General features: G+C 45.9%; 1 protein-coding gene across 6 annotated transcripts in view; it reads left to right on the top strand.

The window, feature by feature from the left end:
• The window catches only part of Stk10 (serine/threonine kinase 10), a 122,924-nt gene that overhangs the window by 78,718 nt on the left and 18,257 nt on the right, over positions 1-25,949 (top strand). For all 6 annotated transcript variants that reach the window (XM_010622168.2, XM_033761630.1, XM_033761628.1 and 3 more), the window contains 7 exons: positions 1,633-1,767; positions 3,397-3,936; positions 5,561-5,691; positions 10,001-10,124; positions 10,511-10,690; positions 22,852-22,944; positions 25,362-25,491. In XM_010622168.2, coding sequence (XP_010620470.1) covers positions 1,633-1,767; positions 3,397-3,936; positions 5,561-5,691; positions 10,001-10,124; positions 10,511-10,690; positions 22,852-22,944; positions 25,362-25,491 — 1,333 coding nt within the window. The remainder of the gene's footprint in view (positions 1-1,632; positions 1,768-3,396; positions 3,937-5,560; positions 5,692-10,000; positions 10,125-10,510; positions 10,691-22,851; positions 22,945-25,361; positions 25,492-25,949) is intronic.

Genomic DNA, 25,949 nt, shown 5'->3' with positions numbered 1-25,949 from the left:
GTCCCGACCACTCTCGTGCTAGGCTAAGGTGCCTAAACTTGGACTTCTACCCACCCGGGGTGCCTGTGTGGATCTAACGTCCCTCACGCCTTTGCATTCTCTTTTTTTAAAACTGGGCCATTTCTGCGAATGTTTAGAATGGAACATACACCACTCTCAAGATTTCGCGTTCCTTTTGTTAAAATCAAGCACATGTGTCCATCCAAAAGTGACATGATGTAAACCACTGTTCCCACAGCTTCACTTGGGGTCCCCCGAAATGGTAAATGACCCATGAGTCACTGGCGGCAAAATGACTAAACAAACTAAAACACTCATGCAGTATAAGAAAAGAACAGCTGGCCGGGGCGGAGCTCATTGGTAGAGCCAGTGATTTCCTCCTCAGTGTGCCCAACTCCCTGGGATCAATCACAAGCAGTGCACACGTGCACGCACACACACATGCACACACGTGTGTGTGCACCAGTTTACCAGAGCACCTGACAATGGGGTTGAATCCCCCAAACATGATTGTTCCGGCTTGGGTCTAGATGTCCCCCCAAAGCCTCATGCATTCAGAGGTGCAGTTTTTTCAGAGGTGGCTGGATCTAGAGTGTGTGATGCTGGGATTGATTCTGGATAAAGATGCAAGGGATAGAAAGAGCTGTGGTCATCCCTTGCTTCTCCTCCTGCCTTCTGCCCACCATGCATTGTTTCTCCTCCGTGATGCCACCCTGCCTTGGAGCTTGCTGATTGTGGACTGAAACGTCTACAAACTGTGAGCTAAATGAACCTTTCCTCCATAACTTTGTATGTTGGGTATTTTCTCTGGGCAACAAGAGAAGTAACCAAGACAGTTCAGCAAGAGAGCTGATAGTGCACTGTGACCCTGTGCTCAGGAAGAGAAGGGCAGGCAGAACTCCTCTCTGGAGATCAGCAGTGAGGGAGTGGGTGTGTGCAAGCTGAGGCCAGGGAACTTTCTGTATCTTTTCTTGGCAGTACTGGGGCAGTGCTGGATTAGTTTTTGCGCTAAGCTACATCTGCAACCCTGTTTGTTTGTTATTTTAAGACAAGGTCTTGGTAAGTTTCCAGGCTGGGCTCAAACTTGTGATCCTCCTGCTTCAGCCTCCCTCAGTACTGGGATTACAGGTGTGCACCACCAGGCCTGCTTGAAATCTCCTATATCTTTACCCGAGTGTTGGATAAATATGGAAAGCTAGCAGTCTTAACAATTCATGAGCTTTATTGCATGTAAATTATAACTCAATAAAATATATATGTGGCATATTTATAAAACTATACATCAAAACCTTTTAAAAGGAAAAACAAATACGCATTGCTTGAGCTCCGGCTCTGCCCTCGGAGCTGTCGTGTGCATTCTCTTATTTCATCTTTGCGACCTACCTGTGGCACTGGGGCTGTCTGCACTTCAGGCTCAGACGGATTAAGTGACATGCTCAGGGTCACACGGCTGGTGAGCAGAAGAGCTGGGTCTTGCCTTCTTTCCACCACACACAAGACTCCCAAGCTGCCTCTGGGTTCCCCTCTTCAGGTTCGCATTCATGCCTTGTACGTGGCCACATCTGGCCTTCCCTTCCCTGGGGACCGGCTCCCCAGCTGCTGTTCTAACACAGATGTGTGTCTGCTCCTCAGCACCCGTTCGTCAGCAGCATCACCAATAACAAGGCTCTGCGGGAGCTGGTGGCCGAGGCCAAGGCCGAGGTGATGGAGGAGATTGAAGACGGCAGGGACGAGGCGGAAGAGGAGGACGCTGTGGAAGCGACCTCTGTAAGTGCAGGAAGCACGGGGGCCAAGAGGTCCAGGACCCAGCAGGGCTTGGCTTGTGGAGGCCGAGACTGGGGCAGGTTCCACTCTGCGCCTGCCCAGCTCAGAGGCTCAGATGCCCACGCTGCCGGTTATGTAGAGGACACACAGGGCAGGCTGAGGCTGCAAGGGTGTTGGCCAGATCCTTAACATTTCAGGGGAGTCCAGGAATCCAGATCCTCACGTGAAACCTTCCCATTTGTAAAAGTCAGTAACCGAGCCGTTGCTTCCCAGCCTTCTCTCTGATGTGGCTCACGTGGATGTGTGATACACAGATGTGGCAGCATATGGTCAGAGGCGACCAGCCACGGAGCTGCAGCCACCCAGACCCCCTCTGGCTGCTCCAAATATCAGGAGACCAGTGACTCAGGGCGTTTGTACCCCATTTGCAGCTTCAGCACTTGCTGAATTTAATTAGAAATAGGAGCATATTTCAACTGAGCCAAGCCAGATGTGTCTGGGCTGGAGCCTGTCCTGGCTCCTGGTCACACTGTTTAGAGAAGTTCCTTGCAGCGGGCCCTGGCTGTCTAGATTGTGCCTATACCTAGGGAAGCAGGGCTGGACTTGCCATCGGCAGCACTGGCCCACATCTGCTGGGGATGATACAGCTTTCTCAGGTCTAATGTGGTCCTGGGAGGGAGCCTGAGGCCAATGTGGATCCCCCACCCCAGCATGAAGAAAATTCGTGAGGAGGGTGAGTAGGATCCAGGCAGCCGTGGAGCCCCAAGCCCCCACCTTAGAGTGGGAAAGTTGAGGTCTGGTCTGCGAGATTCCTAGCTGGGTGGACACATGTGGACACGGAGTAGGGGAACTGCAGCAGATCTGGCTCCAGGAGGGGAGCCATCCTGGTGATGCTGCTGCCAAAGGGGTGATGAGTTACTTCTGCTACTCACCCTATGCAAAGTCAAAAACAGAGGCTGGCAGGACTCAAAAGAATGTTTAATACGATTCCATTAAAACCCAGTTGATACCAGGCAGACTGACCTCACAGGCAGACACTTAGGGAGCGTAGTGGGGGCAGTCCTAAGGGAGAGGGAAGATTGCCTCTGGGAAGGGTGGGGTGGTGGACACAGCAAGATGCCCCCACCTGACCTGAAAAGTGGCTACATGGCACTCAATTCGTTTATCAAGCTGGACATTTATTTTACTTATTTTTTCAGTATTTGAGAAGTGAGAGGGTCTTGGCCACAGGAGGGCAAGGAGGGTCCATTTTCCCACATTGTCACACAGGGAAGAGTGGAGTAGCCACTGGGCCCTTCCTCCAGCAGGCCTCGGTTGCCTCTGCTCTTAGGAGGAATAGTAGCTGTTAATTTAAACTGAGATTGGAGATGGACCAGAGACTGCCATCCTCATACTAAATAGTAATCTCACGTACAAGATTGTATGTTTTTGCATAGCATAGTGTGTTATCAGCAAGACAGTAGGGAGTGGTGGAGACCGTGGTTTAGAGTGTCTCCGCCTCTATTGTCCCAGCCCGAGCTCCCCACCCAGGCCCTGACCCATCGCTGGGGGTGTCTGACTTTCAGCCCCCTGTGACTTTTACTGTCCCCTTAGACAGGCAGCAGCAGGGTCTCATTTTTTTTCCCCCCCCAGACTCTCAGGAACCACACTCAGGACTCTTCTGAGGCAAATCCCCCGAGCCTCAATGCCAGCAAACTTCCCCAGGAATCTGCGCTGCTTCCACCCAGCCAACCTCAGGACAGCGTGGATGGGACCTGCAGCCAGCCCTCTGGGGATGGATCCCTCAAAGCCACCGGCCCCCAGAATGGAGCCCCTGCAGATGAGAATGGCCTAGCTGTGCCTGTTCCCCTCCGGAAGTCCCGGCCAGTGTCCATGGATGCCAGAATTCAGGTGGCTGAGGAGAAACAAGTCACTGGCCAGGCCGAGGCCCTCAGTCCTGCAGCCAGGTCCCCAAAGGCAAGCCAGAGCCGGCCCAACAGCAGTGCCCTGGAGACTTTGGGCAGCGAGAAACTGGTCAATGGCAGCCTGGAGCTCCCCACCCAGGCGGTGTCAGTCTCTTCCAAGAGGGCCTCGGACTCTGGCAGCCTGTCCACCTCCGAGAGCATGGACTATGGCTCCTCCCTGTCTGCTGACCTGTCCCTGAACAGAGAGTCAGGCTCACTGTCCCTCAAGGTAATGTCACCTACTGTGCCTCCGGCTTGGAGCACCACTCTTCCAGGACACGCTGCCACTGGGTGTTGGCTCTGGAACGCATTTCTCGGCTGCCTTCTGTACTCCTGTGTGGGCTGCAGTGTGGGGCTTCAGTCTGTCTATTCAGTGTGCACTGAGCAGTCTGGATAGTGTGTCCATCTCTTTGTCATCTCTCTGTGTCTGAAACCTTTGAACTCTTCTTGTATAGAGTAGGTTGTTACCAACTCGTCATCCAACTGTGAGCAGCAGCTTTTATGTAGAAGCATTGTGTTCCTTAAGACAGGAGTCTTGTCCTTCCTTATCCTAAAAAGATACTTTAAAAAAAGGCTGACCCACCCAGAGCAGGACTTCTGAGAGATCAGGGTTGGGCTGGTTCAGTGATGGCGAACCTTTTAGAAACCGAGAGCCCAAACCACAATCCCAAACCCACTTATTTATCGCAAAGTACCAATGCTGCAGTTTCAACCCAAATACTGAGGTTCTAACTTAGAAAAATAAAACTTATCTGCTGTTTGGCTGCTGGGGCAGTTTGGCTCGTGTGCCCACAGAGAGGGATCTGTGTGCCTGCTGCGGCACTCGGGCCATAGATCTGCCACCCCGGGGTGAGCTGGTCCTCTGCCTCTGCCAACCAGAGCACCAGGCCAAGTGTGCTAAGGGAAGCGTGCAGGACTGAGGGGCCCAGCCTGAAGGGAGCAGGACCTGCCTCCAGGGCCGCACTCGCAAGAGGGAGCTCAGCTAGGACATGAGAACCACTCACTCGGCTCACGGCGGCTGGCAGGCCCTCGGGTGGACTGTGATGCAAGGGCTGAGCTCAGCTGCACCAGGAAGGGCATCAGATCTCAAGCAGGAGAGAGGTCAGGAGGAAGCCAGTGCAGGCCCCAGCCCTCACCTGAACCAGAACTGTACTATGTTCTTCCAAAGGTACGCACCACCTTGAGAACACCTGTCATTGGGGCAGCACCCTAAGCAAGTGCATGTGAAATGCGTAGTTATCCACAGTAAAAGATAAAGACGAGAGTAATTGCAGCAGCTCCTGACAGGTGTGGCTGCCCGCAGAGTTCAGGCCAGGTCACGTCGGCTGCCAACTCCCTTACCAAAACAATCTTTGGTTTTCAGGGATTCTTTGGATTTTGGCACTGCAGACAAGGGGCTGTGGTCTGCCAAAATCAAATGGCAAATATTGAACTTTATCGCGAGCTGGGCCCTGCCCTGTGTGCCCCTGCATAGGCTCTTGTCACATTGTATAACCTCCTTGGGAGGTACAGACTGCTTTTATCCTTCATGGACAATGGAGGAAGCTGAGCCTTTGGCAGGGACTTGGCCAGGGCCACAGAGCCAGCAAGTGGTGGAGTGAGGATTAAGACTCAGCTCTTTCTGTCATGACCTGCGCTCTAGAGAGGGCTGGCAGCAAGGTGAAGAGGGTCTAAGTGCAGTCCCTGAGAGCCCTGGCACTTAGTTCCCCAGGTCCTGAAGCTTGGGGTAAGAGAGACAGTGGACCGCCACGTCCTGCTTGAGCCATGGCTGTAGGGCCAGGAGTGCTGTGGCTGTGTTGGCTATGGATTCTTGGCTGAGCTGCTGAGCTTTGCCTCATATTTCCCTTGGTCAGGACTCCAGGCTGCACAACAAAACGCTGAAGCGGACCCGCAAATTTGTGGTGGATGGTGTAGAGGTGAGCATCACCACTTCCAAGATCATCAGTGAAGACGAGAAGAAGGACGAGGAGATGAGATTTCTCAGGCAAGCCTGGGAAGGACACCGATGGTGGGGAAGGGTAGGGGTGCACTGAAAGAGGATGGGCATTGGTCTTTTGGGTGAGAGAACTGTTGGTCTCTAGTATGAAGTGGGAAAATAATGGAGACAAAGGAAACTGGTTTTGCTTAAGACCCTACATTCCTCCATCCACCCATCTGCCCATCCATCCATTCATCTATCTGTTCATCCATTCTGTCTACCCACCCACTTTTCTCTTCATGCAGCCATAACCCATTAACACAACTACTCATCTGTTCCACTTACGTATTCATCCATCCATCCGTCCACCTAACTAATTATACATCTACCTACCCATCTGTCCACACAATTATCCACCTGGTCATCCATCCATCCATCCGTCCATCCACTTTTTCATGCACTCACCCATCCATGCATCCATCCACCCATGCATATATCCATCCACTCACCCATTTCTCAACTGTTCACAGCTCTTCACCCACTTATTGTCTACCCACCTGTCCATCTAACCATCTATCCATCTGCTTACCCTCTACCCATTATCTATCATTTGTCTGCCCACCCACTGCGTGGGGATAAGGTAGTAACCCATATAAGTGAGGTTGTTGCCCTTGTAGAACTTACATCTAATAGGTTGGTAACACACAAGACACAAAATGTTTTACCTGTGACGTAGTACACGAAGTAATATGCTAGGAAGCACCTGGGGGGGAGGAGTTGCTCCCAGAGAAAAGCCTGAGCTGAGGTCAAGGGATTAGAGAAGCCAGCTGTGTGCAGAGCTGTGGGAGCTGTAATGGCTGAGGTCCTGAGGGGTGACTCCTCAGTTTGTTTCAGGATCTGAGAGGACAGGGCTGGAATGTGGAGCATGAGGTCAGAGAGAGAGGCTATCTGGTCTTTGGGTTAGCAGGACCCAGGTCACATGGGCCTGTGAGCCAGGGTGGAAGGATGCATTGTTCCAGATGTAGCAGGAGGGAAATGGCTAGGGAGTGACCAACTCTCACGTCCCTTCGGAAGGTTGCTTGGGCTGCTGTAGAGGTGATAAGAGTGGGGCAGGGAGATGGGGCCACCCCATGTGGGACAGTCAGGCTCTAGATTCAAGTTGGAATGGTGGTGGGGGGTGTGGGTCGGATACAACAGGTCAGAGGGGGTCGGAGGCAAACCTAGTTTGGCTGACGAGGGTTGGACTGAGGGATGAGGTGGGAGGCAAAGCTATTGGCCTGAAACTACCTTTGAAGTTTTCAGTTACTTGGTGCCCCTAAGAGCCCACGACATGGAGACCCTGTTTCCACATTGTGTAAATATGAGTCACATGCCTTGGGTCTCCCAGGTGGAAAGGGGTGGAGCTGAGAGGCTGCCTAGGCATGTGTGTCTGAGAATTCCTGCAGGTTCCCACTGGACCGTGTGGCTGCCAAGGGGTGCTCGTGAAGATGGCGGAGTGAGCAGTTAGACATACTCAGAGGCATGGAGCTCCCTGGAGGCCAGACCTTTGCAGGCTGAATTCATTACTGGTTTGAAGGAAATGTCCAGCTTAGTGGACACCTTCATATGTTTTAAAAACATAAACATTTTAGAGTGCAATAGGAAGAGTTTGGGATCTTTTGGCAACAGGGCAGGGGCTGCTTCCCCATCTTGGAGCCAGGAGGATGAGTCTCTTTGCAGCATTTCTGTGCACCCGTGTGAGTTCACACACCCACAGACACACATACACTGTTCTTATCTGTATGAGTTGGAGAGGCTGGGGGATCTTGCTAGATGACATCCCTGGACTCTCCAAGCTTCAGACTGCCACGGCTGGGTTTCCGCCACAGTTCCTGTCCCTTGGATTGAAGCTTCCAGGCAGCCAAGCTCCTCAGAGAACCAACATGCTCTGGCCTGGTAGCGAACCCTCACCCTCCTGAAAAGAGCCTCCAGGTGCCACTCAGGTGTGGAAGGGGAGGCTGCAAGGAGGAAGAGTGTTTGCCTGCTGTGGTCTGAGGGTCAGGCATCCCGGCCGAAGGCTGCAGCAGCATGGATGGCGCCATCATGCCTGGGGCACACCTGGACCTCAGCACTTCTGTCAGATTAGGAGCAGTGCACGGAGTGGCGAGGGCCTCCCGCTCCTTCCTTCCTCTGGCATCAGGCCACTGTGAGAACCAGCTGCCACTTCTCTCTGTCGTACTGTGTTTGAACCTTTGTTTCCTTAAATCGGGATTTTCATTTTTTTAACTCTAGAAAATCACCTTGACCCTCTTGGTTTCCAGAAAAATTCATGCTCAGAAAGAATTCCTTACGTGACTGGAAAGCCTCCCTGGCGTTTCCCAAATGCACTGGAAGCCCTTGCATCTTCCACTTCGTTATTGCTGGAGCACTTGCCATGTATAGACTGTTTGTCAAGTGCGAGGCAGGCCCTGTCCACGCAGCATCTCATGTAACACACCAGAAGCCCGAGAGGTACAGATTATTTGCCTCATTTTACACTCTGCAAAGACTCACAGGCTCTTGCTGGAAAGTCAACAGAGCTGAGATTCAAACAAGGTCCGTCTGGCCCCAGAGAATGTGCCCAGCCACACTGCATGCTGACTTCTCACATGGCTGTTGGCTGTGGGGGGGGGGGGCAGGCCACGTGCAAAACCACCACATGCAGGCCGTGGAGGCCAGGCCATAATATGGTACAGGTCTCGTGTGCCCCAGCCCCATGAGGCCACCAGGGAGCACACAGCTCATAGTCAGGATACACAAGGTTTTCCTGTAGCATTTTATTATTTTACTACATGAATGACGTGTATCAGTGTTTGCTGGACCTCCCTGGAAAGAAGCATGGTTAATCAACATCTGTGCGCCTGCTTTCTGGTCTTTTCTCTGAGTAAACGCACACACACACACAAACACAAAAGCATATATGTTACAAAAGCAAGGTGTACCTTCTGGCTTAGGTTAAATATTTATTGTATTTTTAAAATGTCATGGTTCAAAAACTTTTTTAGAAAGTGAAAAAAATCTTTTCTGCCAGGTGTCCAGTTGTGTAGTTCCCCTTCCCCTTTTTTCTGTTTGTTTGGTTTTTGGGTTTTTGGCAGTACTAGAAATTGAACCCAAGGTCTTCACACTGAACTACATCACTACCCCTTTTTAAAAAGTATTTTATCTCGAGAAAGGGTCCTCTTGAGCCTCTAAGTTGCCTGGGCTGGGCTCAGACTTGGAATCTGGCTCCCAGGTGACTGTGGGGACAGGCAGGGACCACTGTACCACTCTTCGGCCTCTTTTTTCACTTAGCGATCTTTCTATGTCTCATCTAATGAGCTTTTTATTTTTCATAGATGTTTTCCCCTATAAGATTATGTTTTCTAAAACTTGATGTTTTCATGGTTATATATAATTTCATCATATAGGTATATTTTATTGAATTAGATCTATATTGGCAGACACTTGTTTATAACTTAGTACTATAGTCAGCCCCCTTCCCCTGACACACCTGTATCCCTGGATTTCACATCTGTGGATTCATCCAATCACCAATTGAAAATATTAGGGGAATGACACCTGCACCGAACACGTAGAAACCTTTTTCCTGTCATTATTGCCTAATGGCAATTGTTTATATAGTATTTGCATCGTACAGGTATTATAAATCACCTACAGATGACTTACGGTATATAGAGGATCGTGTGGGTTCTAGGCAGTGCTACACCATTCTATATAAGGGACTTGAGCGTCTGTGCGTTTTAGTATCTGGGGAGAGGCCTAGAGGATGCGGAGGGACCAGCGTATCTCAATAATATTGCAACACACATTCTTAATCAATTCAGAAGTGGGCTGTTATGTTAGAAAGCACTGTCCTCCAGAACTGTACTGATTTATGTCTATCATCGGTACACGAAAGTATCGATTTCCCCTCTACTGTCTTGAGTTCATGTAAATATCATTTCTTCTTTTGGTACCAGGGATCAAATTCAGGTCCTCGTGCTTGCGAGGCAGGTGGTGGAACCACTGAGCCAAATCCCTGGACCAAATGTCATTTCTTTTTAACTTGCACTTCCTACCCATGTGGATAATTTAACGTTTTCTTTTTGTTTTTTCTTCCATGTCTGTTCATGTTTGGTACTGCTCTTTTGGGAAGGTTCCCCCTCCTCTTCCTGACCCATAAGCACTCTATGGATTGGGGTTGTTCATGTTGTATTTGTCAGTGAACGTCCACTGAAGCCCGAGTTCCAGTCATGCCTCTGCCTAAGACGTCTGTAGTTCTGTTTCCCAATGCGGCCCTCAGTGGCCCACGCTGTGGATACTGTGATCCCAGGGGGACAGTCTCCCTATGAGCTCTGTGCATCCTTTCATCCTTCAGGCGCCAGGAGCTCCGAGAGCTTCGGCTGCTCCAGAAAGAAGAGCATCGGAATCAGACCCAGCTGAGCAACAAGCATGAGCTGCAGGTGGAACAGATGCACAAACGTTTTGAACAAGAAATCAACGTGAGTGTGGGGAATAGTGGGACCTGGAGGGCTTCTGCCTCTTTTCTTTTGGTGGAAGTTGCAGAAGCGGGGAGGATCGAGGCTGTGGAGAGTGAGCCACAACTATTTCCAGGTTCCCGGGGTCTCCCCATCTCATCAGGCAGGGACTTGTAAGCACAGTGTGACGGTCACAGCAATCTTCTGAGTCACAGAGGAAGATTTCTAGGAGGAAATCATGCCAGGTACCAACCGTCAGGGTCAATGGTCCAGTCTCCTCTGTGCAGATGAGGAAAGGCAGACTCAGAGAAGTGATTTGTCCCAGGTCTCAGTACAAGCTCTGATCTCTCTCCATCATCCCAGATGGAAAGTGGCTTTGCTGAATTTCTCTGAATTTTTGTTCCTTCCAGGCCAAGAAGAAATTCTTTGACACAGAGCTGGAGAACCTGGAGCGGCAGCAGAAGCAGCAGGTGGAGAAGATGGAGCAAGACCATGCCGTGCGGCGCCGGGAGGAAGCCAAGCGGATCCGCCTTGAGCAAGAGCGGGACTATGCCAAGTTCCAAGAGCAGCTCAGACTGATGAAGAAGGAGGTGACTGTATTGGCTGGGCAGGGCTTCTAAGCGTGTTAGGGCCCCTCAGGTGCAAGGGATGGAAGGAAAGCCCAGCCCAGTGTCTCCTCGCAGCACGGGGCTGCGGGAACGTCCAGGCGGCCTATCAGGATGTGTGTGCCGTGAGGAGCCCTTCTCCATCTCTCGGGGCTCTGCTTTCCTCCCTGCTGGCTCTGTACTAAGAGGGCAAGGAAGAAGGAAGTTGTAGTGGTGCCTCCAAGTCGGAGATGCTGCTACCAGGAGAAACGGGGAAGAAGAGCCCACAGTGTGTCCTCTGTGCTCTGCTCTCCTGCTCCTCTTCCTCCTCCCCCTCCTCCTCCCCTGGTAGGAAGGGAGAGGTGACAGGACTGGGAATATAGCTCAGTGGCACTGTGCTTGCTGGCAAGAGTAAGGTCCTGAGTTCAATCTCTGGTACCAGAGGAAGGGGAAGGTGGCAGGGAGGTGTGTGGCTCAGAGGCCTCTCTTAGCCTGTCCCACAGCAGGGCGTCTGAGTGTCAAGGAACAGCCCACACCTCCCTCCACGGAGGGGCTGGGAGGCTGGGACATTCCCCTTAGCCTTTCAGGGGGAAGGTGGAAGCCCCCACGACAGGTACCCCCAGTATCCAGCTGACAGCAGTGGGTGACCAGCCTTTGAGACTGGACCACCATGCTGGGGTCCTAGAGCACATTACCAGTGTGACAGCTGGTGCTGCCCAGGTCCTCAGGCAGATTCCTTTGGGAACCAGGGACACTGACCACTGACTGAATGAGCCAAGCCAGGGCTGGCCTGAGTCTTGGCTCGGGCATAACATTTAAGGGACCATAAAAACTCAGCAGTCAGGATTGGGGTACAGCTTAGTAGAGCAAGGCCTTGGGTCTGATCCCCTGTCTCCCCAACCCCCACCAAAAATACAAAACTCGGTAAACAAAATAAGGTGGGCATGGTGGTGCTCACCATATAATCCAAGCTATCAGAGACTGAGCACAAGTTTGAGGACAACTACTGAGATCCTATCTCAAAATGAAACAAAGGGGCGGGGATCTAGTTTAGCAGTAAAATGCTATAACTGGTATAAATCTCCTCCTTAAGAAGACAAGACTCATATGCAATGAATGCAAATAAATTCATGAACAGAATATCAGCTGTTAGGATAAAGACAGGATTTGATAGGGCTGGCATTAGGGTGAACTCCAAGACTGGGTCCTCCGAGTGCACAGCTGGACTCTGTCTTGATAATGCAGTGTAGGTATTTTGCCCATGAATTTTTTTGCATGAATTTTGGTTTTTTTAATATATTTTTTTATTGGTACATTTTAAGTATACAATACAGTTACATTATCATTGGGATCTTGTACCTTTACATGACGTATCTTCGTTCTTATTTTTTCCCCATTCCTTATCCTGCTTTCACCCCCTCCACCCTTCCCTATTTACAAAGACTTTATTTCCATTATTTTTTCTTTTCCCTTCTTAACCTTTCCTCTACCCCTCCCGCTTCCCCTACACCTTTAGACCTTTTCTTCCTATTACACAAAACCAATTATATTTGATCCTTATTTACACTTTTAGTTTGTCACACCAGAGAAACAATACGGTATTTACATATGTGTCATATTAATTTCACTTAGTGTCCTCAGTGTGCATCCACTTAGCTATAAATGTCTCTAGTTTCTCATTCTTTATGGCTGAGTAGTACTCCATTTTATCTTTTCAAAAAATCACATCTTTATCCAGTCTCCAGTTGATAGGCAATTGGGCTGTTTCCAAGTTTTAGCTATTACAAACTGTGCCATGATAAACATGGGTGCACATATATCACTGTGGCATGACTTTTAATTATTTTGGGAAGATACCCAGCAAAGGGATAGCTGGGTCATGTGGGACCTCAAATCCTAGTTTTTTGAGGTTTCTCCTATTGATTTCCATAATGATTGCACCAGTCTGCACTCCCACCAACAATGGAGAAGGGTTCCTTTCTCCCCACAGCCCCACCAGCATTTGTTATTGGTTGATTTCTTGATAGCAGCCATTCTTTCTGGGGTGAGATGGAATCTCAGTGTTGTTTTCATCTGCATTTCTTGAATGACCAGTGATGCTGAACTTTTTTTTTTTTGGTACCAGGGATTGAACTCAGGCTCTTGTGCTTGCAAGGCAGGCAGCGGCACCACTGAGCTAAATAAATCCCCAGCCAGAACATTTTTTCATATATTTATTTGCTGCTTTTACTTGTTTGAGAAATGTCTGTTCATTTCAGATGCCCATTTTTGAATTGGGTCTTTATATTTGGGGGGGCCTGATTTTTTTGAGTTCTTTATATACTCTAGATAGTAGACCTTTGTCTGAGGAACAGCTGGTAAAAATGTTTCTCACATTGTAGGTTGTCTTTTGCCTCTGTTGGTTTCTCTTGCAGTGCAGAAGCGTTTTTTAAAAATGAGATGCCAATTGTTGATTCTTTGTGCTAGTTTCCGTGCTATTCAGGATTTTTTCATAAAGTCGTCTTTTCTTATGCTATTGTCTTCAAGAATTCTACCTAGCTTATCTTCCAACATGTTTAGTGTTTTTGTTTTAATATTTAGATCTTTAACCCACTTGGATTTTAGTTTAGTGCGTGGTGAAAGATAGGGATCTAGTTTTAATCTTTGGCAAGTTGAAATCCAGGTTTTCCAATGCCATTTATTAGAGAGGCTATCTTTCCTCCAGTGAGATTGGTTATCTCCTTTGTCAATGATGAGGTAGGTGAGTATGTCTGGACTTGTTTCTGCATCTTCTAATCTATTCCACTGATCATCAAGTCTGTCTCTTTGCCAGTACCATGCTGATTTTAACATAGTGGCTTTGTACTATAGTTTCAAGTTGGTGACTGTGATACTCCTTTCCATGTCTCTGTTGCCTAGAATTGCTTTTGCTATTCTAGGTCTCTTCTGGTTGGTTCCAAATGAATTTTTGGATTGTTTTCTCTAGTTCTGTGAAATACACTTTTGAGATTTCAGTTGGGATTGCATTGAGTCTGTATTGCAGTTTTTGAAGTATGGCTGTTTTTTCTATATTGGTTCTTCCTACCCAGGAATAAGGGATGTCTTTCCATTTTCTTATATCTCTTTGATCTCTTTTTTCAGAGTGTTGCAGTTCTCGATGTAGATGTTTTTTGCTTCCTTTGTTAGATTGATTCCTAGATATTTCATTTTTTAGATGCTATTGTGAAAGGGATTGTTTCTCTAATTTCTCCCTCAATGAGTTTGTCATTTATATAGAAGAAGGCTATTGATTTTTGAATGTTTACCTTGTATCCAGCTACGCTACTGAGTCTGTCAGTTAAGTCTAGAAGTCTTTTGGCAGAGTTTTTTGGGTCTTCTATGTACAGTAACATATCTTCAGCAAATAAAGACAGTTTAACTTCTTCCTTTCCTATCTTTATTGCTTTTCTTTCTTTCTCTTTTCTAATTTCTGTGGCAGTTGTTTCCAAAACTATATTGAACAGGAGTGTTGATAGTGGACTTCCTTGTTTTGTTCCTGATTTTAGTATGAAGGTTTTCAGTTTTTCACCATTTAGTATGATGTTGGCTGTTGGTTTTTCATAGATAGCCTTTATCAGATTCAGATAAAGACCATCTATTACAATTTTCTGCAGGGTTTTTTTTTTTATCATGAATGGGTGTTGAATTTTGTCAAATGCTTGTTCTGCATCTATTGAGATGATTATATGGTTTTTATCTTTGACTCTGTCAATACAGTGTATTATACTTATTGATTTATGTACATGGAACCATCCTTTCATCCCTGGGATAAATCTGAATGGGTCTGGTTATATGACCTGAATTTGGTGAATTTGGATTTTTTTTTTTTCCCCAGACCGGGGATCGAACTCAGGACCTTGCACTTGCGAGGCAGGTGGCAGAACCACTGAGCTAAATCCCCGGCCCCCATGATGTGTTTTAATGGTATTTATCTTGGTGGCTATTTTTTGATGTCCCCTTCAGTTTTTTGCACCTGCTTCACCCTGATCTCTGCCTGCCTACAGACACATGGGCAAGTGGGCTGGGGCACATGAGGGTGGTGAAGAGAAGCTGCCCCCAAGCGTGGGTCCAGCCCCTGCACAGAGAGTACAGAATTGGGAATCAGGCCTGGTTTCCATTGTTGGCCCTCGGGCTCTCTAGCACTCTGACCTAGGACATGCCATCACTCCGACTCCCAGCTGTCCTCTGTCAAAGGAGTTACTCAGTAACATATGTATTGAGTATATGGCACTGTGCTGAGTCCTGGATACTGCAGTGAACAAAACAGACAGGGTGCTTACCTTAAGGAGCTAGGAATCTGTGGGAGAGTCAGAAAGTGAATCACACAATCAAATAGATAAAGGTTGCCAACATGCTGTGAAAGTAAACTGACTTAGTGACTAGAGTGGTGTGGGAAGACCTTTCAAAATAAAATTTTTATAAAAGGAGGTGCTGGGGATGGAGTTCAGTGGTGATGCATTTAAAATGAGACCAGAATGTTTCAGGAAGGGAGGTGGTATGTGCAGAGGTCCTGTGGTACAGGGGAGAACTTGGAGTGGAGTATTTGAAGGAACTGAATAGTGGTCAGTGTCACAGGAGGGAAAAGGGAAGTGGCAGGTGATGAAGCTGGACAGTTATGCAGAGGCCACACCATGTAGGGTAGAGGGCCATGAGCAGAAAGGAGTCTGCTGTTTGATTAATTGCTGTGAGCATCCATACCTCTCACAGAAGTTTTGAGCCTAGACCCAGCATCTGCCCTGGAATAGATGCCAGTCCCCTCCTTGTCTCAACCCCATTCAAACATTTTTTTGTGTGTCTTTATGTAGGAGAAATTTTAAGAGTGGGAAAGAGGGGCAGGGCTTGGGGAAGCCACCCACCCACTCCTCCTTGAGCAGAGCCTGCCCTTAACAAAAATGGCCTCTTTCCTTAGTGGATTCCAGTAGGTCCTGAACTCAGGCAGTGCGTGGCATCTGGTACTTGAGTTCCTGCACCAGCTCAGGTTTTGCAGTGCTGGAGATCGAAGTCAGGGCTTCGTGCATGCCAGGCAAATAAATGCTCTATCACTGAGCTTCCCAGCCCTAGATTTAGTTTTTAACAACCCCTCAACCCCCACCCCAGATGTTTTTCTTTAAGAGGTTTTCATGACGAAAAGGCTCAATTTATTTGCATTTTTTGGCTTTTTCAGAGGGACGTGGCTCTTGCCCTTTAAGTAAGAGTATCTGCCTGTTACTCTTCTGTGAAGCCAACTCGCTTGCTTTGACTCTGTGAATCATTTCTCTAACAGAGCTGCTTGTTTTAATTCATGGCAGAGCCAAGCATACTGCAAGCCTGCATTTTACTCTAACTCCCAGAGCTAATTGTTGGGCTTTCACCACTTAATTTGCTGAACGTATAGTTACTCTTCTGTATTCTCTGGGGAATTGGTTCCAGGGACCTTCCATGGGTACCAGCATTCAAGGAGCCTCAGTTCTGTATATAAAATGGAGGAGTGTTTGCATATAACCCTTGTACATCCTCCTGTATACTTTAAGTCATCTCTGGAGTACTTCTAAGACTCAACACGATGTAAATGCTTTGTAAATAATTGTTGTACTACTGTACTGTTTAGGGTATCACGACAAGAAAAAGCTCCGTATATGCTCAGGGCAGTTTTTCCCTGGTTTTCTATCCATAGTTCACATGATGATGAAATACCTAGTGGCACATTTCTCAGAATGTGTACCTGTTGTTAAGCGATGCATGACTGTGTTTGTTAAATACTTTGGAGACTCACAAAATAAGATTGAAGAATTGTCTCCCTGTGGAAGTTTTAGTTAAAAGCTAACTTGTTTTTTGTGTTGAAAATGGGAAAGTAACAAGTTCAACATGTCGCTGGCTGGGAATGCAGGTTATCTGACATTGAGAAGAGCGAGTTCCCCTGCCCCTGGCTCCCTTTCCAGATGTCAGCCCCAGAGCGCTGTTGGAACAGACTGTCCCCAGGGCTTGCTGACACATGTGAGCCTTTGTGCCCCTTTGCTGCGTGGCCCCACGTGACACTGCTTTTGCTTCCTCCCTGCACTGCCACAGTAACATTTTTTAGTGTTTTCAGTGATGTTAGCAGAAAGCTCTCAACTCTTTTCTCAGCTGCTGTTTCTAATCCTCTGTCCTGGAGGAGAGTGACCAAGATTGTAAATGCACAGTGCTAAGCCATGAGGCTTTTGGTGGCCTGTCACCCCAGATGGCACTGTCAAAATGCCACAGAGAGCTGCTAAATTAAGGTTAGATGCCAGAACCAGGGCAGCCCTTTGATATGAAAGCAGCAGTTGGACAACGATTTTCGAGATATTTTATTATGCCTTTCATCTAGGACATTGATTTTCAGGCAGGGACTATCTTGTTCCACCTCTCTTCCTGGGGACATTCAGCAATACCTGGAAACATTTTTGGTCATCACAGTTTGGGAACGGGAAGGAGAGGTCTGCTGGCATCTGTTGTTTAGAGGACACGACAGCCCCACAGTGGAGAATCTCCACCCTCCGCAGTCAGTAGTGCCAAGGATGAGAAACCTTGATCTAAGACCAATAAAGCCAGACAGGATAGGAATAGGATTCAGATCATAAATCTATGACCTTGAAAAAAATGGAAAAATTGGAAGATGAAATCTGGTGGGATTTTTGGGGTCAGATGATTAAGTACATGTTTAACTTTGTGAGAGACTGCCAAACTTTTCCAAGAAGGTCAGCATCTCCATAAAAACATGAGAGTTCAGTTGCTCTGTGTCCTCAGTAACACTCAGTACTGTCATTGATTTATTTTCTATGGTGCTGGGGGTGGAACCCTAAGGGCCTCGTGCATATTGGGCAAGTGGTCTACCACTGAGCTATACCTCCAGCACCAGTTTTTATTTTAGCCATTCTGATAGATGTGGTGTCTCCTTGTGGTTTTCCATTTGCATTTCACCAGTGACTGATTATCCGGAGTATCTTTTTCATTTGCCTATTTGCTACTCCCATGTTATATTTGATGAAGTATCTGTTTAGATCTTTTGCCTGTTTAACTGAGAGATTTGTTTTCTTGGGGTTTGTTGTTGTTGTTTTTGTTTTTCTTTTCTTTGTTTTTTTTGAGACAAGGTATAGCTATGTAGTTTCAGGCTGGTATTAAACTCACTGTGTAGCTCAGGCTGGCCTCAACTCATGGCAGTCCTCCCACCTCGGCCTCCTAAATGCTGGGATTACAGGTGTGCACAACCATGCCTAGCTTGTTTTCTTATTACTGAATTCTGATGGGGTTGGTTTGTTTGGTTGGTGTGTGTGTGTGATTTTTTTTTTTTTGAATACAGGTACTTTTTCAGATATGTATTTTGCCAGTATTCTCAGTCTGTAACTTGTCTGCAAGTCTAATAGTGTCTTGCATATTGAAGCACTTAATTTTAGTAAAGTCCAACAGTTGACCATCTTTTCTTTCAGGAATCATGCTTTTGTGTTATATCTAAGAAATCTTTGACTAATCCAAGGTGAAATGCTGTCTTTGAGTTTTTACAATTTTATGTTTTACATGTAGATGTGTAACATATTTTGAGTTAATTTTATAGGTGTGAGATATAGGTGAGGCTCACTTTTTTTTCTATGTAGAAAGCCGGAAAACAGTGTATTTCTAAATTTATACACTTATTATTATTTATTGCTTAATGGTACTGGCTAGGGTTTTCAGTAGGATGTTAAATAAAAATAGAGTAGACATTGGGCCAGGGATTTAGCTCAGTGGTTCCAGTGCCTGCTTTGCAAATGCAGGGACCTGAGTTCAATTCACGGTGCCAAAAAAAAGAGAGAGAGAGAATTGACATCTTTGTTTTGCTCCCAGTCTTTTTTTTTTTTTGTACTGGGGATCAAAATCAGGACCTTGTGTTTGTAAGGCAGGCGCAGAGCCACTGAGCTAAATCCCAACCCCTTCCCAGTCTTTAAGGTGACAGCATTGAGTATTTCATCAGTTTGTACAAGCTTTTTTATAGATGCCCTCTAACTAGTTAAAGAAGTTTCTTTCTGTGCCTACTTTGCCAATAGATTTTATCATGAAAAGATGTTGAATTTTGTTAAATGTTTTTCACATCAGTTGACATATATAATTTTTCTTCTTCAGCCTGCTGATACTACAAATTGTTTGATTTTCAAATATTGAATTAATTATGCATTCTTGGGCTAAAACCCATTTGGTCATTATTTGTTTTTCATTTCATATACTGCTAGATTCAATTTGCTGATATTCTGGAGAGGCTGTTTTTCCTCAATATTGGGAATGGAACCCAGGACTTCAAGAACACTAAGCAAATGCTGTGCTCCTGGGCTACAGCCCAAGCCCTGTTTGTGTCTGTATTCAAGGAGGAGATTAGTCTGTGGCTTTCTTGTAATGTCTGTTTGGTTTTACTTATCTATTCTTCTTAGAGAAGCTTTAACAGTTTCTTTCAAGGAATTTGTTCATTTATATATTTGAGTTTATTTGCATAAAAATGTTCACAGTATTTCTTTAGCCTAATAATTTTATTTTTATTATTTTTACTTTTTCAGGACCAGAAATCTAACTCAGGACCCTGCACTTGCCAGGCAGGTGCAGTGCAACTGAGCTAAATCCCCAGCCCCTTAGTATCACTTTAATGCCTGTAGGGTCTGTAGTGTTGTCCTCTATTTCATGCACCATTTCGATAATATGTGGTGTTGTCCTGTCTTTCTCCTCCTCTTCCCATCTGCTCTTCTCTTCCTTTGCACTCTTCCTTCTCTGTTGAGCTGAGTAAAGGTTTAACTTTATTGACCCTTTCTAAGAACCAGCTTTTTGTTTAATTGATTTTCTCTGTTGATTTTCTGTTTTCAGTGATATTGACTTCTGCTTTTACATTTGCCTTGGTTTTAAATTGCTTTTATTTTAATTTCTTTCTTGTTACTAGGGATTGAACCTAGGGCCTCATTCATGTTACGCAAGAACTGTAAGGCTAGGGCCGGGGATTTAGCTCAGCGGTTCTGCCGCCTGCCTCGCAAGTGCAAGGACCCAAGTTCAATCCCTGGTACCAAAAAAAAAAAAAAGGAAAAAGAAAAAAAAAGGAAAAGAACTGTAAGGCTGATCTACATCCCCAGCTCATTCTATAAATTTTTATGTGTTGTATCTTCATTTATATTCTATTTGAATTATTTTCTAATATACTTTGCTACTTTCTCTTTGATCTATGGCTTATTTAGAAGTTTGTTGTTTAATTTAAAAATAGGACTGTCATATCTTTTTTGTTTTTGACTTTTGGTTTAATTATGGTCAAATAATTTTTAATATTTTAATTTTTAAAAATTTGTTAAAATCTATTTTATGGCTCAGAATATGCTTCATGTTAATGAATGTTCCGTGTGTACTTGAAAAGGATGCCTATTCTGCCCACTGGGTAGAATGCTCTAGAAATCTCAGGCAGATCAAGTTGACTGAGATAATTTTTCAGGTTTTCAGCAGACCTACTAGTTTTCCATCCACTAATTCTCTTTACCTACTTAGAAAGGAGTGTTAATGTCTTCAGCTATAATTATGGGTTTATCTAGGGCTGGGCATGGTGGCACACGCCTGTAATCCCAGCACTTGAGAGGAACCAAGGCAGGAGGATCACTGTGAGTTTGAGGCCTGCCTGGGCTACATAGTGAGGCCCTGTCTCAAAAATCCAAAATCAATAAAATAGAATAATGGATTTATCTCTTTATTTTTTAATTTCTATTAGTTTCTGTTTCATGTTTTTGAAGTTATTTTTATCACATTTTCTCAGTAAACTGACCTCTCCTTTTGTCATTGTGCAGTGTCTTTACTCTTGATTAGCCTTTGTTCTCAAGTCTAACTGAATCACAGTCTTGCTATGTACCTCAGGCTGCTCTGAAACTCACGATTCTCCTGCCTCAGCCTCTCATATACTAGAATTCCAGGTGCGTGCCAACTTGTCAAGCTCCTACTTTCTTTTGATTAGTGTTTACATACAATATATTCTCATCCTTTTAATTTAACTTGCCTATCTACATAGGGTTCTTGTTGACAACTTAATGTCAGGCTTTGATTTTTTTAATCTTGCCTGTAAATCTTTTTCTTTTAATAGGGTGATTATGCCATTTACATGTAATCACATTGTTTTCTGTTTGTCTTCTCTGGGTTTTGTTCCTATGTTCCCCTTTCCTACCCCTTTTTGGAGTTTTGAATATTTTTAGGTTAAGGATACATCTGTGCGTGTGCATGCATACACATGTTTCAGTGGCGTTCTCGGGCATAATAACATACAGCTATAACTCTTTCACTGTCTATTTAGAGTTTATATTGTAAGGCTTCAATTAAGAAGTCTTAGAGCGGGCCGGGGATTTGGCTCAGTGGTTCTGCCTCCTGCCTTGTAAGCGCAAGGGCCCAGGTTCGATCTCCAGTACCAGAAAAAGCAGCAGCCTTAGTGTCACATAAATTCTTTTTGTTTTAGTAGGCACCCAGTCCTGTTAGGTTCAGATGAGATAGAACCTATCTTCTATGAGTTGAGTGGTGTTTCTGTTAGTTTTCAAAGCCTCTTTTGTGCTGGGCGTGGTGGGACATGCCTGTAATCCAGCACTGGAGGAGACTGAGGCTGGAGGATTGCAACTTTGAGTCCTGCCTGTGCAATTTAGCAAGACCTTGTCCTAAAATAAAAAAATAAAAATGAAAAGAGCTGGGGATATAGCTCAGGGAATAGAGCAACCCTGGGTTCGATCCCTGTCATGGTGGGGGTGAGAATCAAAGGTCTTTGCTACACTGCTTTGGCTTCATCTCATGCAGGTTGGGGCTGAATTTGAGAGTTACATGGCTTCACACACAGAATTAAGGGTTTCTCCTCACTTGCATCTCTTTTTTTTTGGTACCCAGGCTCGAACTTGGGTCCTTGCACTTGCGAAGCAGGCCACCAAACTGCTGAGCTAAATCCCCGGCCCATCACTTGCATCTCTTTGGGATTCGTCCCATATCCTCTGGTCTGCTTAGTTCCTCCCCATTTGCTTGTTCTCTTGCCAGAAACATAAGGTTTCTTAGAGTTTGAAGTACCTTTTCTGTTGTACTGCTGTGCAGGTCTTGAGCTATTGCAAAGGTAGGAGAGGAAGAGAAAGGCATTGCTTAGCTGCATTGATACTATCTCAGCCAACTGGTCCAGAGTATGACAAGGTGCCCTCGTTGGGCTACATCTTCCAGTTTAGCAGCCTCAAGGAAAAGAACAGCTTTCCCTTAGCTAATCTAGCAAATACCCATAAAGTCACTATTCTTGCAAGGGCCACATGCTCACACTGGGTCTGTGCCTCAGGCCACAACATGGACTGTGCTTAGAAAATCCAGGTCATACACCCAGCCTAGAGCAGATGGGGCTTGTCACCTGCACCTGACAGCATATTGTTGGGCTTTGCTTTTTCTTAAAATCCAATATGCAAATCTTTTGTCTTTTAATAGTAATGTTTATGCCATTTATATTTAATGAAATTATATTTGTTCTCTGTCCTCTGGCTTTTCTTTTTCTGTTTTCCTTTTTCTTCCTTTTGGAGTATTTGAATACTTTTAGTATCCCATCTTAATTCATGTTCAATTTAAGTATATATTTGCGTGTGTGTGTGTGTGCGTGTGTGCATGTGCACATGTGCCTATGTGCATGTGAGAGAGAGGGAAGGAAGGAGGGAGAGAGGGAAAGAGCGAGAGAAAGAGAATGAAGTATTCATTCTCAGCTGGGATGATGGTGCTCCCATGGAAACAGAATAATGTTAGGTATTTTGATATAGATATTGGTATTAGATATTTTAGATACTAACCACATATCTGTGAGATTACTGTCTCATAAATCCAGTGAGATTGGGAAAAAATTGTCTAAAAGGGCTTCTGAGGGGACAGTAGTTTTTGTAAAAGACTGCAAAAAACTGCCTTAAAGTAAACTAAGGTGCTAGTACCAGAATGGGGATGGAAACCAAGCAGCCAGAAATAGCCCTGTCTACTCTGGAGTCTAGAAAATGGGATTGCAGCAGATAGGAGTAGGCGAGCAGGTGCCATCCGAGGGGCGGTGAGTGGGAGCAGTGCCCAGAGAGCTGGGCCTCACCTTCTGTCTCCCCGACCATGGAGTCCTGGTGCGGAGGTGTGGATTTGGCTGGCGTGAGAAAGGTCCTGACTTCTAACTTGTGCTGCCTTTGGTGCAGGTGAAGAGTGAGGTTGAAAAGCTTCCCCGGCAGCAACGGAAGGAAAGCATGAAGCAGAAGATGGAGGAACACACGCAGAAAAAGCAGCTTCTAGTGAGTCCTCAGCCCTGGATTGTGTCCCTGTCCCTCCTGCCTTGGTTCAGGGCTGTTTGTATGTCACATCTCCTCGACCCACACAGCCAGCCACCTGCTACTTGGTGTTCTTTCCTAAAGATCCTTGACCTCCCAGACCTGGGCCTACTCTTGTGTTTTGAGCACTACTCTCCTCCCTGTTGGTAGGCTAGAAACCTTGTCATTCGTGGCTCCTCCTTTCCCTCCAGTCCTCGTCACCTCCTGAAGCATGGCGCGCGCGCGTGTGTGTGTGTGTGTGTGCGTGTGCGCATGCGTGTGTGTGCGCGTGCGTGATCTCCTAGCCCCAGTTCAGTATCACTGCTTTCCTGCAGTGGCCTTCCTGCTTCCTCTGTGGCTCCTGTGTAATTCCTACTCTCACACCGGCAAGTACAAACAGTACAAATTCCAAATCTGGCCGTGTTTCTCCTACTCTGGTGTCTTTGCACATTCTGCTTACTCGGCCCCAAATGCAGGAAATACTAGTCCACGTTTACAAATGCCTTGTGTGTGGGCTGGTTAAGCATTCATGGTTTCATTAGTATTACTTGTTTTCGCATTTGCAGAAGAGGAGCCTAAGCCTCAGAGAAGTGACACTGGCGAGTTGAGAGGGGGGGCCAAGGCCTCGAGCTTGGTGTGACTCCAGGCTTCGTGTTCTCTCCAGGACACCCCACGGGAGGGCTGTCCCTTAACTCTGATTGGGAAGCATGAAGGAGAGGGAGCAAGAGGAGATGGGGTGAGGTAGATCAGTGAGTGGGTACAGTGAGATAGAAGTAAATTCTTGTGTTTCACTGCACCGTAGGGTGAGCAATTATAGATATTAACGAATTGTGGATTTTGCTGTAACTAGAGAGGATTTTTTATATTTTTTAAGTAATCCATGTTTGCAGTATGTAATGTTTGCATTCATGTTAGGGAATAGGTTCATGCACTTAACACATCTTAATTCTTTTTATTCTCTTCCCCTCCCTTCCTCCATCTCTAGATCCCCTCCCCACATTTTCACTGTGGGTAGTTGATACATGTACATAACACATCTCAATTCTTTCCATGCTCCCCCCTGCCCATCTCTTGGTTGCCTTCCCATTTGCAAAAAATCTAGCTTCCTGTTTCATCTGTATTTTGTTCTTTGCTTTGGATTTATCATATAAGAGAAACCAAACCATATAGTATTATAATCTTGTGTCTGATTTATTTCACTTAACCTTACGTTTTCACGTTGCATCCATTTTCCTACAAATGACTGAAATGTATCCTTCTTTGTAGCCAAGTGTATTTCATTATGTATACTACCACATTTTCTTTATCCATTCATCTACTAATGGACATATAGGCTACTTCCAGGATTTAGTATGAAGTCTGCTGCCTGGCGTGGTGGTGCACGCCTGTAATCCCAGCATTTGGGAGGCTGAGGCAGGAAGATCACTGTGACTTTGAGGCCAGCCTTAGCTACATAGTGAGTGCAGGGCCAGCCTGAACCTAACAAGACCCTATTCTTGAAAAAAACAAAAGTGGTGCTGCTCTAAAATTGGTATGCACGTATTGCTGTAATGTGATGTCTTTAACTCTTTTGGGAAGACCTAGAAGCGGAATAGCTGGGTCAAATGGGATTTCTGTTTTTAGTTGAGGAATCTCCATACTGATTTCCATAATGATTGTACTAAGTCACACTCCCACCAGCAATGAAAGGTTCCTTTCTCGCCACAGCCTTGGCAGCATTTGTTATTTGATTTTTACATACTTTATTTTTTTTTGGTACCAGGGATCAAACTCAGGTCCTTGCTCTTGCAAGGCAGGTGGAAGAACGAGTAAGCTAAATCCCTGGACCCAGTTTGATTTTTAGAAGGGAGGATTTGGAATGTTTTACCCCTAAGAAATGATAAATGTTTGAAACAATGGATATACTGATTACCTTGATCTGGTCATTACACAAGGCAGAAATATAGTACTTCTTAAATTCACACAATTATCAATTTTTAAAAGTAATTTTTTAAAACACAGGGCTGGGTAAGGGTTAGATTGATGTCTTTCCTCCTTATAGAGAGCGAGCAACAGAGAGACAGAAACAGAAAGAACAAGAGAGTGCAGACTATATGGCCCTGTAGGAAGCCAATCTGGCAGTAACATCAAGATCCTCAAACATCTGCATACCCTTTGGGCTTGGATTTCCTGAGGCAGTCAAGATTATTTCTTGGGGAAATGAGTTTCTTTATACCATGAAATGTTTTTAGGCATTAAAACACACTTAATGGAAAGATCTTTAATTTTTAAACCATTTATTTGTCTGTGTTTTGTGGCGCTAGGACTTAAGTCTGAATTTTCCTCCCTGGTCATGGCGATCTTTCTCCTGAAATGGTCCCTCAAGCTGACTCTGGGTAAGGTCCTGTCATCTTTCCTCACAGGACCGGGACTTTGTGGCTAAGCAGAAAGAGGATCTGGAGCTGGCTATGAAGAAGCTCACTGCAGAAAACAGGAGGGAGATCTGTGACAAGGAGCGCGAATGTCTCGGCAGGAAGCAAGAGCTCCTTCGAGGTGGGGTCCAGAGTGGGTGGTGCCATCTTGGCCGAGGACCACTATGAATGGGAAGTGGGGAGGGAAGAAAAAGATCTGCTGTGGCTTTTCCATCCCAAAGACCAGGCCTTACCCTTCACGGTGAATCCGAAGGCAACCCCCTCTGAAGTCAGGAATGGTGAAAGGGTACATTCTGACATTTCCCCAAGTCAAGGGAGGGAGAGGAAAGATGTAGCACATGTGGAAACTGTAACTAAGTGCGCTAGAACACTGGGTGGTGGAGAAAGCACTAAGGGCCCCATCCAAAGGTGGTCACATATGCAGCGACTGCTCTGCCAGGCCATGAGCTAGTCAGTGTTCGTATCCCGACCTCAGAATCCTCACCATGAGACAGGTCCTGTTATCATCCCAATTTTTAGACACGAGGGAATGGAGTCTTGGAGAGTTACTAGAGTGTCTTTTTTTTTTTTTTTTTTTTG

The sequence above is a fragment of the Fukomys damarensis genome, unplaced genomic scaffold (assembly GCF_012274545.1).
Source record: "Fukomys damarensis isolate Sample0158 unplaced genomic scaffold, DMR_v1.0_HiC HiC_scaffold_9, whole genome shotgun sequence".
Taxonomy (NCBI): Eukaryota; Metazoa; Chordata; class Mammalia; order Rodentia; family Bathyergidae; genus Fukomys; species Fukomys damarensis.
This window is presented reverse-complemented; position numbering and strand designations above follow the sequence as displayed.